General features: G+C 39.7%; 1 protein-coding gene across 14 annotated transcripts in view; it reads left to right on the top strand.

Moving 5' to 3' along the window:
• The window catches only part of TNIK (TRAF2 and NCK interacting kinase), a 286,263-nt gene that overhangs the window by 205,456 nt on the left and 66,019 nt on the right, over positions 1-14,788 (top strand). For 8 of the 14 annotated variants that reach the window (XM_075861602.1, XM_075861604.1, XM_075861603.1 and 5 more), the window contains 3 exons: positions 551-754; positions 6,293-6,682; positions 11,081-11,245. In XM_075861602.1, the coding sequence (XP_075717717.1) occupies positions 551-754; positions 6,293-6,682; positions 11,081-11,245 (759 nt within the window). The remainder of the gene's footprint in view (positions 1-550; positions 755-6,292; positions 6,683-11,080; positions 11,246-14,788) is intronic. The other 6 variants (XM_075861614.1, XM_075861610.1, XM_075861609.1 and 3 more) reach the window with 1 other exon arrangement.

Raw genomic sequence — 14,788 nt, 5'->3', positions numbered from 1 at the left:
GCTGCTCTGTATACAGGATACAAAGCAGCTGTATCTCAAAAAGTAAAAAATATTTGTAATAAAATGTAATTACAAAGTTGCATCAAACACACTGATATGGATTTTTATAAAAAAATAAAATAAAAGGTGTACATAGCCTTTAATGAATAACTTTAAGAGATGTGGGTAAAAGGGATATTCCTATAATATCATTTAATGACATGCCGATCAGACAGGTCATTAGGGTTATATCAGTGAATATGTTCAAGAGTTGCGACCCCCCACTGATGAGACTAAATGAGTCCTGGCGCTGGTTTTAACGCATGAGCAGCCATGCCTTCATTGAAATCAGTAAGAGTTATAGGTTTTTGATGCAGGCCTGAAAGTTAGAACGGTTTTCCGTGATGACTTAATAAACTTGAATCATCCTCACTATAACACAAGCATTTGTAGTGCTTTGAATATTCACCCACTTTCTGCAGACGTCTCTTATACCACACTTGGACGTTCTTTAACATTTTTGTCGACTCATGTTTAACTTGTCTGTCTTATTTTGTCATTTTTCCCAAAGGAATATAAGCGCAAACAGCTAGAAGAACAAAGGCAAGCCGAAAGATTGCAAAGGCAACTGCAACAAGAGCGAGACTATTTAGTCTCCCTGCAACAGCAGCAACAGCAGCAGCGGCAACAGGAGCAAAGACCACCTGACAAGAAGCCGCTATATCATTACAAGGAGGGGTTGAACCCTGCAGAGAAACCAGCATGGGCAAAAGAGGTATGGTGGCTGTATTATCTAGAAAGTACTGCTGTTCACTAAAGTTTGGAGCAGGCCAACCACCTTTAATTACATTTATGGTCACAGTACGAGGCTTATGTGTTTAACCCCTTCACGACCACCCCACGTAGATTAACGGGTTGCAAAGCTGGTCGTTGTGCCTGCAGCCCGTTAATCCACGTGTGCTCCTAACAGAGCACACAGACGCTCCCCGCAGCCCAGCATCTCCCAGTACAGGCTGCTACTAGCAGCCTTAGTACTGGGGGAAAACATCGGGTCAGATCACAGCGGTGATCCGAACCGATTAACCCCTTAATTGCGGCAGTCAATAGTGACTGTCGCATTTAAGTTGTTAAAGCAACATCGGCACCCCGCTACGCGATTGCAGGGGGCCGATTGTTGCGGGGGGGGGGGCGATTGCTATGGAAACCGGAAGCCTAACAAAGGCTTCCTATCTGCCATTACGTTAGCCGATTAGGCCCCGCCCGGAGGCGGAGCCTGATCGGCTTGCTGTCAGTGAACAACTGACAGTTCTAATACATTGCACTACATAGGTAGTGCAATGTATTAGAACATCAAACAAACAGTTGGACCTTCAAGACCCCTAGTGGGACTAAAGAAAAGTGTAAAAAAAAAGTAAAAATATAAGTTGTAAAAATACAATAAAAGTTTCAAATAATAACACAAAACACAATCGCCCTTTTTCCTTTATCAAGTCATTTATTATTGAAAAAAATAATAAAGCCATACATATTTGGTATCGCTGTGACTGTAACGACCTAAACGATAAAAATATAATGTTATTTATTCCGCACAGTGAACGCCGTAAAAAATAAATAAAAAAAATACTGACATAATTGCTATTTTTTGGTCACTTTGTCTTCCAAAAATTGAAATAAAAAGTGATCAAAAAGTCGCATGTACCCAAAAATGGTACCTATAAAAACTATAACTTGTCTCGCTAAAAATAAGCCCTCATACAGCTCCGTCAACGAAAAAATTAAAACCGTTATGGCTCTCACAACATGGCGACAGAAAAATTCCATTCTCTTTACAAAAGTTATTTTATTGTGCAAAAAGTTGTAAAACATAAAAAGTGCTATAAATTAGGTATTACCGGAATCGGACTGACCCGCAGAATAAAGCTAACATGTAATTTATAACGCGTGGTGAACGCTGTATAAAAAGAATTTAAAAAATAATGTCAGAATTGCTGTTTTTTGGTCACATTACCTCCCAAAAAAAAAAAGGATAACGTGATCAAAAAGTTGCATGTACCCCAAAATGGTACCAATGAAAACTACAGCTCGTCCCGCAAAAAAAACAGCCCTCATACCGCTACGTCTATGAAAAAATAAAATTAGTTAAGGCTCCAATAAGCCAGGAAATAAAAATATGCAGATGTGCCGGCCCGAGGGGAACGTTTCTTCTGTTTCAAGTGGCGAATTATCAAGGCCCCTAAAATTAGGGAACCAGGAAGGGGAGGGCCCAAACATATCTGCTGGAAGCGACGGTGCCCGTATTATACCAGGACAACACTTCTCAGCAAAATTCCACAAACTGCAAAGGTGCGGAGTGTGGACCAAAAGGGGGATAAGAAAGGACACAGTTTATCAGTGCGACACCGGCCTGTGCAGAAAGGATTGTGTCACAGCGTAACACACATCTATGGATTATTTTATTGTTTTTGTTTACCCCACTATACCACCTGACTATGCCCCTTATATACTCCGCCCGGCTTACATGTACCCGCACATTATAAACGGAAACACCAGTAAGACTCAATACAAAACTACTACAAGCAAAATCCACGCTCCAAAAGCCAAATGGCGCTATCTCCCTTCTGAACCCTACAGTGTGCCCAAGCAGCAGTTTACTTCCACATATATGGCATCGCCATACCCGGGAGAACCCTTTTAACAATTTTTGGGGTGTGTGTCTCCAGTGGCACAAGCTGGGCGCCACATATTGGCATATCTATAGAAAAAATCCAATTTTCACTCTGCAACATCGAGTGCACACCAATTTCTGCCAATCACCTGTGGTGTTAATATGCTCACTACACCCCTAAGTGAATACCTTGAGGGGTGTAGGTTCCAAAATGGGGTCACTTCTGGGGGGATCCACTGTTTTGGTCCCACAGGGACTTTGCAAATGCGACATAGCGCCCAGAAACCAATCCAGCAAAATCTGTACTCCAAAAGCCAAATGGCGCTCCTTCCCTTCTAAGCCCTACTCTGTGCCCAAACAGCCGTTTATGACCACATATGTGGTATTGCCGTACACAGGAGAAGTTGCTTTACAAGTGTTGTGGTTCTTTTTTTTATTTATTTGTTGAGAAAATGAAACATTTTCAGCTAAAACTACGTCTTATTGAAGAAAAAGGATTTTTTTTTATTTTCACTGCCCAATTCTAATAAAATCTATGAAACACCTGTGGGGTCAAAATGCTCACTACACCCCTAGATGAATTCCTCAAGGGGTGTAGTTTTGTGAATGGAATCACTTTTGGGGAGTTTCCACTGTACTGACACCTTAGGAGCTTTGCAAATGTGACATGGTGTCAAGAAACCAATCCAGCAAAATCTGTGCTCCAAAAGCCAAATGGCGCTCCTTCTCTTCTGATCCTTGCCATGTGCCCAAACAGCAGTTTATGACCACAAATGGGGTATTTCCGTACTCCAGAGAAGTTGCTTTACAAATGTTGTTTTTATTTTTATTCCTTTATTTGTTGAGAAAATGAAAGTTTTTGAGCTAAAGCTACGTCTTATTGGAAAAAAAGGAATTTTTTTATCTTCACTGCCCAATTCTAATAAAATCTATGAAACCCCTATGGGTTAAAAATGCTCACTAAACGCCTAGATGGATTCTTCAAGGGGTGTCGTTTCCTAAATGGAGTCACTTTTTTGGTGTTTTCACTGTTTTGGTCCCTTAGGGGCTTTGCAAATGCGACGTGGTCTCCGCAAACCATTCCTGCTAAATTTGAGCTGCAAAAGCCAAATGGCGCTCTTTCCCTTCTAAGCCCTGCCGTGTGTCCAAACAACCGTTTATTACCACATGTGGGGTATTGTTTTACTCGGGAGAAATTGCTTTACAAATGTAGTGGTGCATTTTCTCCTTTTAGTCCTTGTGGAAATTAGAAAAAATTAGCTAAACCTACATTTTCTTTGAAAGAATGTAGATTTTCATTTTCACGGCCTACTTCCAATAATTTCTCCAAAAAACCTGTGGGGTCAAAATGCTCACTATACCCCTAGATAATTTCCTCAAGGGGTATAGTTTCCGAAATGGGGTCACTTTTGGGTCATTTCCACTGTTTTGGCGCCGCAAGAGCCTTTCAGACCCGACATGGTGCCTAAAATATTTTCTAATAAAAAAGGAGGCCCCAAAATCCTCTAGGTGTTCCTTTGTTTCTGAGGCCTGTGCTGCAGTCAATAAGTGCACTAGGGCCACATGTGGGGTATTTCTAAAAACTGCAGAATCTGGGCAATAGATATTGAGTTGCGTTTCTCTGGTAAAACTTTCTGTGTTACAAAAAAAATAGATGAAAAATTAATTTCTGCAAAAAAAAAAAGAAATTTGAAAATTTCACATCTACTTTGCCTTAATTCCTGTGAAACATCTAAAGGGTTAAGAAACTTTCTAAATGCTGTTTTGAATACTTTGAGGGGTGAAGTTTTTAAAATGGGGTGACTTATCGAGGGTTTCTAATATATAAGGCCCTAAAATCCACTTCACAACTGAACTGGTCCCTGTAAAAATAGCCTTTTGAAATTTTCTTGAAAATGTGAGAAATTGCTGCTAAAGTTCTATGCCTTGTGAGGTCATAGAAAAATAAAAGGATGTTCAAAAAACAATGCCAATCTAAAGTAGACATATGGGTGATGTTAATTAGCAACAATTTTGTGTGGTATTACCATCTGTCTTACAAGCAGATACATATAAATTTAGAAAAATGCTAATTTTTGCAATTTTTCGCAAAATTTTGGTGTTTTTCACAATTAAATACTTAATGTGTCGAGCAAATTTTGCCAGTAACATAAAGTCCAATGTGTCACGAGAAAACAATCTCAGAATCGCTTGGATAGGTAAAAGCATTCCGAAGTTATTACCAATAAAGTGAAACATGTCAGATTTGAAAAAATTGGCTGCGTCCTGAAGGCCAAAACAGGCTGTGTCCTGAAGGGGTTAATGTTCTTTTGGATTGTTGTTCTTCTGATATGATTTTGGTACACTAATGGTAAGTCTGTGGAGAGCTCTGTTTTACGTTGCAAGATTTTATATAACCTTGTTTATTATTTTATTTGGGAGAATTTTTTCATACGTCTTGAACCGTTACTTGTTTAAATGTTTTCTTCTGTTTTTAAGTTCGCTGAGGATTTATACTAAATATTTTATTTATAATAAAAAAATTAATTTCCATGTATCGAAGCCAACTTTCTGTCACTTTTCCGATGAAATCATCCACCTCATTATCGGCAGAGACCATTGGCTGCTTTTGTGATTAACTGATAGTTAAAGTTAATGCAATAATACATGTACTTGTAAAAATCTGTACAGAGGAGTGCAAAATACAAAATACAAATTCAATATATACATATGGATGTTTTGAAGATAAATTGGACAAGTGCCCCTCATTCAAAAATGTTTTCAGTAATTACCTTGTTTTAAAATGCAGATTATACGATTTACAAGCAAAAAGAATGTTCCAAAAATGAAAAACACAATAAAATATTAAATAAGGTTGTCAGCATTAGACAATCCCTTTTAATTAGAAGGGTCACCCGACAACATGCGGTTTACAGGGGGAACCCCTACTTGGACCCCCAGTGATCACCTGTAAACTGTGAGGGAAGCAGAATTCCATAATAGAGTATTTGAAAATGGGTTTTATAAACCATAAAGTCAAATGCTTTTCATTTCGTACCCATGGAACCAGGGAAGTGCTGGTTTCTCAAACATTCAAGATGACTGGACTGAGACCTAAGAAATCCTTTATGGGTAAATATGGAGGAAGCTTCTCATAACTTTGTTCCTCAAACAAAAAGAACCTTGTTCCTAGAATCCACCAAAAAATCATATCGTGATTGAACCATCTCAGATTTAAAAATATTTCTTTATGCAAACCTATGAGAGTCATTAGGGTTTGCGTTTTCGTCTTGACTGCTTTTGCAGTGCCCCTAAATGAAGTTCAAACCGGATAGAATGAACATCAAAATTGTACATTTAGTAATATAATTAGTAGTCAACTGATAAATGTATCTATATTGAATACCAAATTATATCTGGTACCTAGGTCATTTTTATAGGCAGCCATGTTAAACCCAAGCCTAACATGAATGCAATAGATTTTGCATGTGACAAGAAACCATTGCTAACAGAAACTCAGCCAAGTAAAATTAACCTTCAAATACATCGTATGCCAGAATCATTAAGGAATGTGATGTGCATGCTCCATTAAATTATCTAATTTGTCATTGTGAGTTTTTCTTTTATGTTGTGTTGTAATAGTATAATTTTGTGTGATCCCACTCCCAGGTTCAACAGCGATCTCTTAGTAATTCGCCTGTTCTTCCAGCTAAGCAGCAGCACACTTCTGTTATCGAGCAGCAGGTGCCCCTGGTAACCAAAGATGCATCTACTAGTTGGCAACCCTCAACTAGGCCAAATTCTCAGAACCTGCAAGCCTCAGGTCGTGTGAAAATGGACAACTTAGCTCCACCCATGATATTACCTTCAATTCAGATTTCCAAATCAGGGCCCTGGTCACAAGCAACACAGAGTGAAGTGCAATCTCTAGATGATGAAGTGAGATTCTTACTCCAAGTGAACTCACAAGAAAATGAACCAGGGAGAAAATCAGTAACATCCCTTAAAGGGTCCCGATCACAAGGATGTAGTCCAGCCAGGGACACGGGATTTACCAAGGTCATGAGTGGTTTCAATTCTTTACCAAAGCATACATGCATGAACCATTTACCAGGCATCTGTGAAGGCACGGGGGATACAGTCACAAGCTTTTCTTGTGTATAAGTGTCACTTCACGAGAGGACAGGTCATGCATGAATAGTGTATGTCTTGGGAGTCTTGTTACTTCAAGACATATTCAATATGTCATACCTGCTGTTAAAAGCATGTATTAACCTCCTATAATAACTGGCTGTGGTGGCTTCAAGATATACGTAATCCGTGAAATCATTTGTAGCGTCAAGTCCTAACAGCTCTCTTGGATGCGGTTACTTTACTATATCTCTGTACTACCACTTACTAACCACTGTTTTTATCCCTTGATCCCCCTACTTGTTATGTGTGTTAGTGTTGCCTTCTGCATCCTCTACTTCTTATCTGTTGTACAGTTAAACAATTACTCCTATATACATATATTTTGGCAGTATGAGAGTTGACATTTTCAGGCTCCACGGACCTTACAGTCAAGTATGTTCATTTCTAAGCATTACTTATGTACATTTAAAATTCAGCATAGGAGCTAATAAAGAATGATCAAAAACAAAGACCAGAAAACAAACTACCAGCATGATAAGTAATATTTTCTAAAGCGCCAGGGCATTATAAAAATGGCAGTTTTACCCAGTGCCATTAAATTTTGTGCCATCCTGGTGGTCTTAAACAACAGTTAATTTTTACATTTATTTCCAACCAGCAGTAGTAGCCAGCCACTGGCTTCTCGCTAGGGCACTAAAAGAGGTGCTTGCCGCTAGCGGGTGCCACCCCTTTTGCAGTTGTATAGATGTGTATGTTTGTCTACATACGCAGGATCATATGGCATAGTTTATGGACATGCTGCCTTCGTAGACCTCAAAGTATATGTAAGCACATGTCTATACAGCCACAGTGAGATACTAGTGTCCGAGTTTTCTGCTTAGTATAAATAATAAAATTGCCATACTGTAATAGCAATTGACGTATACTATTTATATGATAACATACTATAAATTCATCACATAAATAGTTACAAATACTAATGTTCTTGGATATAATTATTTGTATCTTATAAGTTCATTTATAGTATAGTAATACTAAAATATATAGTTAGGCCTCATGCACATGGCATCCGTGTACTGTCCGCAATTGCGGCTCCAGCACAATAGTACAGGGCACATTACATCCTATGGGCCAATGCACACGATTGTGGTTTCCATGGTCCGTGTATTGCCCGAAGCCCGGACCGCAAAAAAAAATAGGACATGTCATTTTTTTATATACTTGTGTATCAATTCCTCAAGATCTCTACATGCTGTTATTTAGTGTTTACTTTCAGAGGATAATCTGTCCAAGTCATATGATACACACATCTGCACGGCTCATGATAGTAGGAGCATAGATATCAGAGCTGCATCTTGTAACGAACACTGCACCTCTTGGATCATCGCGTGACCAGGACAGATTTCCATTAAGAGATCTTAAAACAGGGAGGAATAAATACACAAAATATATTAGAACATTGTATATTATTAATATTATAGGATTAATTAACAAACCAGCTTTATTTATTTGTAACTGGAACACCCCTTTAAATCTACATTAGGGTTACATGCAGGCTTTGCACAATTTTCTGCACAAAAACCGCAGGTAAACACAGGTAATTCCGAAGGTAAAAATCAAACATAATATTGCGTTTTTTTGATGCGTTTTTAGATGTGATGCGGAAACCGGTGCGGATTATCTGCTGCGGATTTTGGTGCGTCTGTTTTAGAATCTTGTCAGATAAAATTCTGAGATGGAAACGCAAGATAAATTAACACGCTACAGATTTTAAAATAAAGGCGCCCCACAGCCATAATTGGTCCTGGTCATAGGAGCTTTCTATTAAATTCAGATTCAGTGACTCATGAGTGACATCTTCTTTGAGCAGCTATTCGCTTTCTCTGTCTCCTTAATGTGGCCTAGTCCATCATGGAGGTTCATTACAGCTACAAGTTGCTTACCCACAGTTTGCTGCATGGGCATGTTTAGGTCATCAACACCCCTTTTCCATCACCTCTATTCCACGTATTTACAGTGCATCTACCCAACTTTTTACCGCTCCCCTTGCAGCATATCTCTCCTCCCACTTTTTCATCATGCGGTCTCCGTGGTTTTCCAATAAATGTAAATCTTTCCACTTAACGTTTGGTGTCACATATTAAGCCAACCAGAGTGAAACGTATTCACTGTGACTCACTGTCAACCCTATCCCTATTAGTCAGAAAGGTGAGGCTGGCCACAAAGTGAATGCCCTTGACTTATCCTGGGTGCCAAGGCCTAGTAATGCTACTGCAGCCAGTAATAAATTAACTACGTACGGCTTAGTATTAAAATTCTGCACTAGCTCTCTGGTTCCTCTTGACATGGTAATATTGTATTCTTGGATGGAAAATGATTTTACAAGGGGGTCCTAGGCTAATAGCAAGGGTAAAGAGTATTGTGTAAAAACCCTGAAGTATCTCATTGGCATCCACTGCTGATTTTGATATCAGGAGTGCATGCAGCCAGAAGAGTGATGCATCATTCATCCCGCTATACCAAACGCACATGCTAGGATGGTCTTTTGTGTGTTGAAGTCACTCTTTTATAGTAAGGGTATTTCATGCAACAAAAAATGTTTTGTAAGCTCATGTATCTAAATATGGAGCATTTAACATATAGTAAGAAAATATTAGATTAGTTTAATTTTACTATTTCAGAAAAGCAACAGAAAAGATATACGTAGGGCCCTTTTACATGGGCCAATGATCGGCGAACAACAGGGTAGCGATCGATGATGAGTGGTAAATGGTCGCTTGTTGGCAGCACATCTCCCTATGTAAACAGGAAATGTGTGGTCGACACAATAAAAATTGTATGGGGTGAACGATCACATTAACGGTCCTTCGTCCCCAAACTTGCGATCGACCGCTCCATGTAAATAGAGCAAACGAGCGCTGATTGACATGCTGTATTGTCGATTGGGGCTTGTTTAATGTACAGAATTTCAGCCCATATAAAAAGACCTTTAGAGGAGTAAGTCGGCATACTGCAATCTTCTTTTCTCTGAATGTGATTGGCTCGTGGTGGTTAACAATGACCCTCTTGGAGATTCTGTCTATTGTATGCAATACTCTTTCTTATAGAAGTGTGCTGTGTGTTTATCTATGTCATGTCTTATTTGTTCTAGAAGCATGTTTCAGGCCCAATATTCTCTTTTATGAAGTGGTGTGCATGACCAGCAATAATATTGTGCTACTGTGTCTTGCAGGGGTGAAACTGTGTACGTACTCACCGGTGTTGGGTGTTATTAATGAAAAGTTAAAAAAGAGACACACAATGATGATCAAGTCCATTATAAACATTTGTCTAATAGTATTTTCTTTTTCTTGCCGCTGCCCTCAATTGTTTTTCTCCACTTTTGCTGATCCTTTTTTTTCCCCAACTAATTTTTCTACATGTTTAGTAATCCATCTGACTTCTGAAAAATATCCATGTACAGCTCAATGCCAAATGGGGCCTATGGTTGTGTTCGGTATATGCGCCGGGGGCTTAACCCGAAGTTTCATATTTACCCGTTAAAATATCTCATTGACCGTGTAAAAAAGTTTATGCTTTGAATTTCAAGGTGTAATCAGCAAGGCCTTATTTATTTTTTCCTGGTGCTCATATAGTGTCATACTCTACAGTTTTTTTTTACATAAATCACTCACATCAGTCCCTTTTCCCAATGGGGCTCACAATCTGAATTCCTTAGGGCAAATTTCATAGGATGCCAATAAACCTACACTATAATTATGTTTTTGCTGCCATGCTACACTGCTAACCACTGGTCCGCAAAGCTGCCCATCACTGAGCCACTGTGCACACATTTATTGTATGGTGAATTATAGGTCTTCTGTTGATACCTTTTTATTTTTTGCTTAGTCTTCACTAACTAAGACTTTAAGATGTATTATTAATAATACATTATTTGCTCTCCCAATGAGCACCTGCACTTTTTCATGAAGAATATTTCCACTGCCCCCTCTTTTCATGACACAGCTATTTGTTTTCACGGTGTATGGGCAGAGGATAGACTGTAACTGAGCATTATGTTGGGCTGTTTCTACCTCTTTTCAAACCGGTGGCTTAATAATTGATTGGTTGATTAACTTTACGCAATCCTATAAAACGAATACTGGGCACAATGATGTCATACTTTTATTCTGAAGCTTTCCTAGTTCTATTTTTTAAGAATTACTTTCTCTAACTTTAACCATTCATTTTAATCACCTGGTTTGAGGGTGTGATCTAGCCTTAATAAACGCTCGAAACGTGACTTTTTTTCACTGTTTATTTGATTGTTTTCCTGTTGCACAGGTAGAGGAGCGATCTCGCCTCAATCGTCAGAGCTCCCCTGCGATGCCGCATAAAGTAGCTAATAGGATATCTGACCCAAACCTTCCTCCAAGATCAGAATCATTTAGCATCAGTGGGGTGCAACCAGCACGAACACCACCAATGCACAGACAAATAGACCCACAGGTAAAAAAATTTAAGTATTTAAAAGTATCAAATGCTATAAAATATCATTTATCGGAAGGGTTTCAGTAACCTTGCGTTATGAATTAGATAATTGTATGATTCCTGCCATGGTCTGTTTGATAATGCTCTGATATACGGTATTTCTGCATACTCTCCGAAGGGACTACAAAATATCACCAACCAATAAGAAGAAGCTATTAATAAAGAAGTCTTAGAACCTATTTAGATACAGAAAATTTTTGGGCACATTGTAAAGCGTATATAGAAGAGCTGAAGCCGGTTCAAAGGCATGCAGATATATTGATAAAACCGATAGATGTTCTTTGATGTTATTTTTAGGCCTCATGCACACGACCGTAAAAACTCCCGTTATTACGGGTCGTAATTAAGTAATTACGACCCGTAATAACGGGCTCATAGACTTCTATTGGCCACGGGTACCTTCCCGTTTTCTTACGGGAAGGTGCCCGTGCCGTTGAAAAAGATAGAACATGTCCTATTTCAGGCCGTAATAACGGCACGGACAGTCCATAGAAGTCTATGGAGCTCCCGTAATGACGGGTGGCTACATGTGTGCACCCGTCATTACGGCAGTGTTGCTAAGCGACGTCAGTAAATGGTCACTGTCCAGGGAGCTGAAAGAGTTAACTGATCGGCAGTAACTCTTTCAGCACCCTGGACAGTGACTACCGATCAGAATAAAGAGCAACCTGTAAAAAATAAAAATAAAAGACGTTCATATGTTACCAAGAACTTCCTGCTTCCTCCAGTCCGGTCTCCCGGCCGTTGCCTTGGTGACGCGTCCCTCTCGACATCCGGTCCGACGTCCTGGCCGTCCCTGGATGACGTTTCAGCCCATGTGACCGCTGCAGCCAATCACAGGTCAATCACAGGCTGCAGCGGTCACATGGACTGCCGCGTCATCCAGGGATGTCGGGCTGGATGTGAAGAGAGGGACGCGTCACCAAGACAACGGCCGGGTAAGTATGAATTTCTTTAACTTTTATTACAGAAAGGGCTGTCCCTTCTCTCTATCCTGCACTGATAGAGAGAAGGGGCTGCCGATTAGTGCAGTGCTATTTTGCCGCCAAAAACGTGCCTGTAAATACGGATGGAATACGGGTGACACCGGACCCATATTTACGGGCACGGGTCCGTAAATACTGGTGCAAAACGGGTCGAATACGTGTGACACCGGACCCGTATTTACGCCAGTATTTACGGGTGGGAAAAAATACGGTCGTGTGCATGAGGCCTTGGTTTGTGCACAAATGTTGTTTAGCCTTCCCAAAAAGCTAGACCTTAAAAAAATATATATATTTTTTAAATATCTTACATTTTAGTTGCATATTCATTTTAATTTTAAATGTTTCGCTACAAAAGGAAATTAAAGTAAAATGTACCTATGATCCTGTAGGGCCTTCCAGTTGTTACAAACAACAGCATGATCAATTCTAGATTTTCCTGATATAATTTTAGATATCACACGGAGTTCTGCAAAGGAGGAAATCTATTTTCCTTTTACCCTCTTTCACCAGCTGCATTAAAATTACTTGCGCTAAATAATATATATTAAATGGGTATTTCGATTAATATGTTTAATATAATACACCCTTGATATCATTTGTCCAATTTAAAAAATATATGTTGATGGTTAAGACCATTGCCGTAGCCTACTGAGTTGGCCGTGTATTCCTAGTCTGTTCTACAGGCTTACATTCTGAAGTGCAGATGCTGAAAAAATATTTCACACAAATGCACATTGGGAACAAGGACAAAACGTTTCACTTTTCCTCTAGAAAAATGAGGCGTCCTTTACAAGATCTGCGACAACTCTAAGGCTGGATTCACACACAATGTTTTGCTGTCTTTTTTTTTTTTTTGTTTGTATTTCCGTTGGGCTGTTTTACAGGATTTTTTTTTTTTTTAAAGTAATACATTTTGCTGCCAGATGTTACTTTAAAGTCTAGTGGCTTATTGAAAGGCTACATACAAAGTCTTTTGGCTTGTAACGTGTTTTTTTTTTGGATCAGTGGCGTTTTTTTTCCTAAAAAGGCTTCTCTATATGACTTCAAAATGCTCCAAAATAAAAAAAAACCTGTAAAAACACTTGAAATTCATGGCATTTTTTACAATTTAAAAATTGTGTGCGTGCGTGCGCGTAAAGGAGGTTTAAGGTTGAATTCATACATTCAGTTGTGGTGCAGTCTTTGAGCCAAAGTCAGAAGTGGGTACAAAATAGAGAGGTGTATAGAGGAAAGACTGATACTTCTCTGTTTTGTATTGACTCTTTGGTTTGGTTCATAAAACTGCATCAAAAACTGTATCAAAACTTCATTTGTGAATCCAGCTTAAAGAGGCTCTGTCACCAGATTTTGCAACCCCTATCTGCTATTGCAGCAGATAGGCGCTGCAATGTAGATTACAGTAACGTTTTTATTTTTTAAAAACGAGCATTTTTGGCCAAGTTATGACCATTTTTGTATTTATGCAAATGAGGCTTGCAAAAGTCCAAGTGGGCGTGTATTATGTGCGTACATCGGGGCGTTTTTACTACTTTTACTAGCTGGGCGTTCTGACGAAGTATCATCCACTTCTCTTCAGAACGCCCAGCTTCTGGCAGTGCAGACAGCGTGTTCTCGAGAGATCACGCTGTGACGTCACTCACAGGTCCTGCATCGTGTCGGACGAGCGAGGACACATCGGCACCAGAGGCTACAGTTGATTCTGCAGCAGCATCGGCGTTTGCAGGTAAGTCGATGTAGCTACTTACCTGCAAACGCTGATGCTGCTGCAGAATCAACTGTAGCCTCTGGTGCCGATGTGGCCGACACGATGCAGGACCTGGGGCAGGAAGTGAGTGACGACACAGCGTGATCTCTCGAGAACACGGCTGTGTCTGCACTGCCAGAAGCTGGGCGTTCTGAAGAGAAGTGGATGATACTTCTCGTCAGAACGCTCAGCTAGTAAAAGTAGTAAAAACGCCCCGATGTACGCACATAATACACGCCCACTTGGACTTTTACTTTAAACACGCCCACTTGGACTTTTGCAAGTCTCTTTTACATAAATACAAAAATGGTCATAACTTGGCCAAAAATGCTCGTTTTTTAAAAATAAAAACGTTACTCGTATCTACATTGCAGCGCCGATCTGCTGCAATAGCAGATAGGGGTTGCAAAATCTGGTGACAGAGCCTCTTTAAGGCCCTGTTCACACGGCGGATTTTGCATGGCAGGTCCTGCAAAATCTGCCGTCGGCAGGAAGATTCCTCTCTCCCGTTAAATTCAATGAGACGTTGGGGTGGAATCCGTCCAGAGATCGAGCAGGATGCTTCATTTTCCCGCTAGCTGAAAAAATCAGCCAGTGAAAAAACAGAAGCATTTGACTCCTATTGAAATTAATGGCAGGTGGAAATTTGCGGCGGATTCCGCCACAAATTTCCTCTGTGTGAACCTACCCTTGGGACGAGTTTTTTGACAGGCAGAAAAAAAATCTAATTTACAAATTCCTTCAGGAATTTTGAGGCAGACTTTTATCTTC

The sequence above is a fragment of the Rhinoderma darwinii genome, chromosome 4 (assembly GCF_050947455.1).
Source record: "Rhinoderma darwinii isolate aRhiDar2 chromosome 4, aRhiDar2.hap1, whole genome shotgun sequence".
NCBI classification, from domain to species: Eukaryota; Metazoa; Chordata; class Amphibia; order Anura; family Rhinodermatidae; genus Rhinoderma; species Rhinoderma darwinii.
This window is presented reverse-complemented; position numbering and strand designations above follow the sequence as displayed.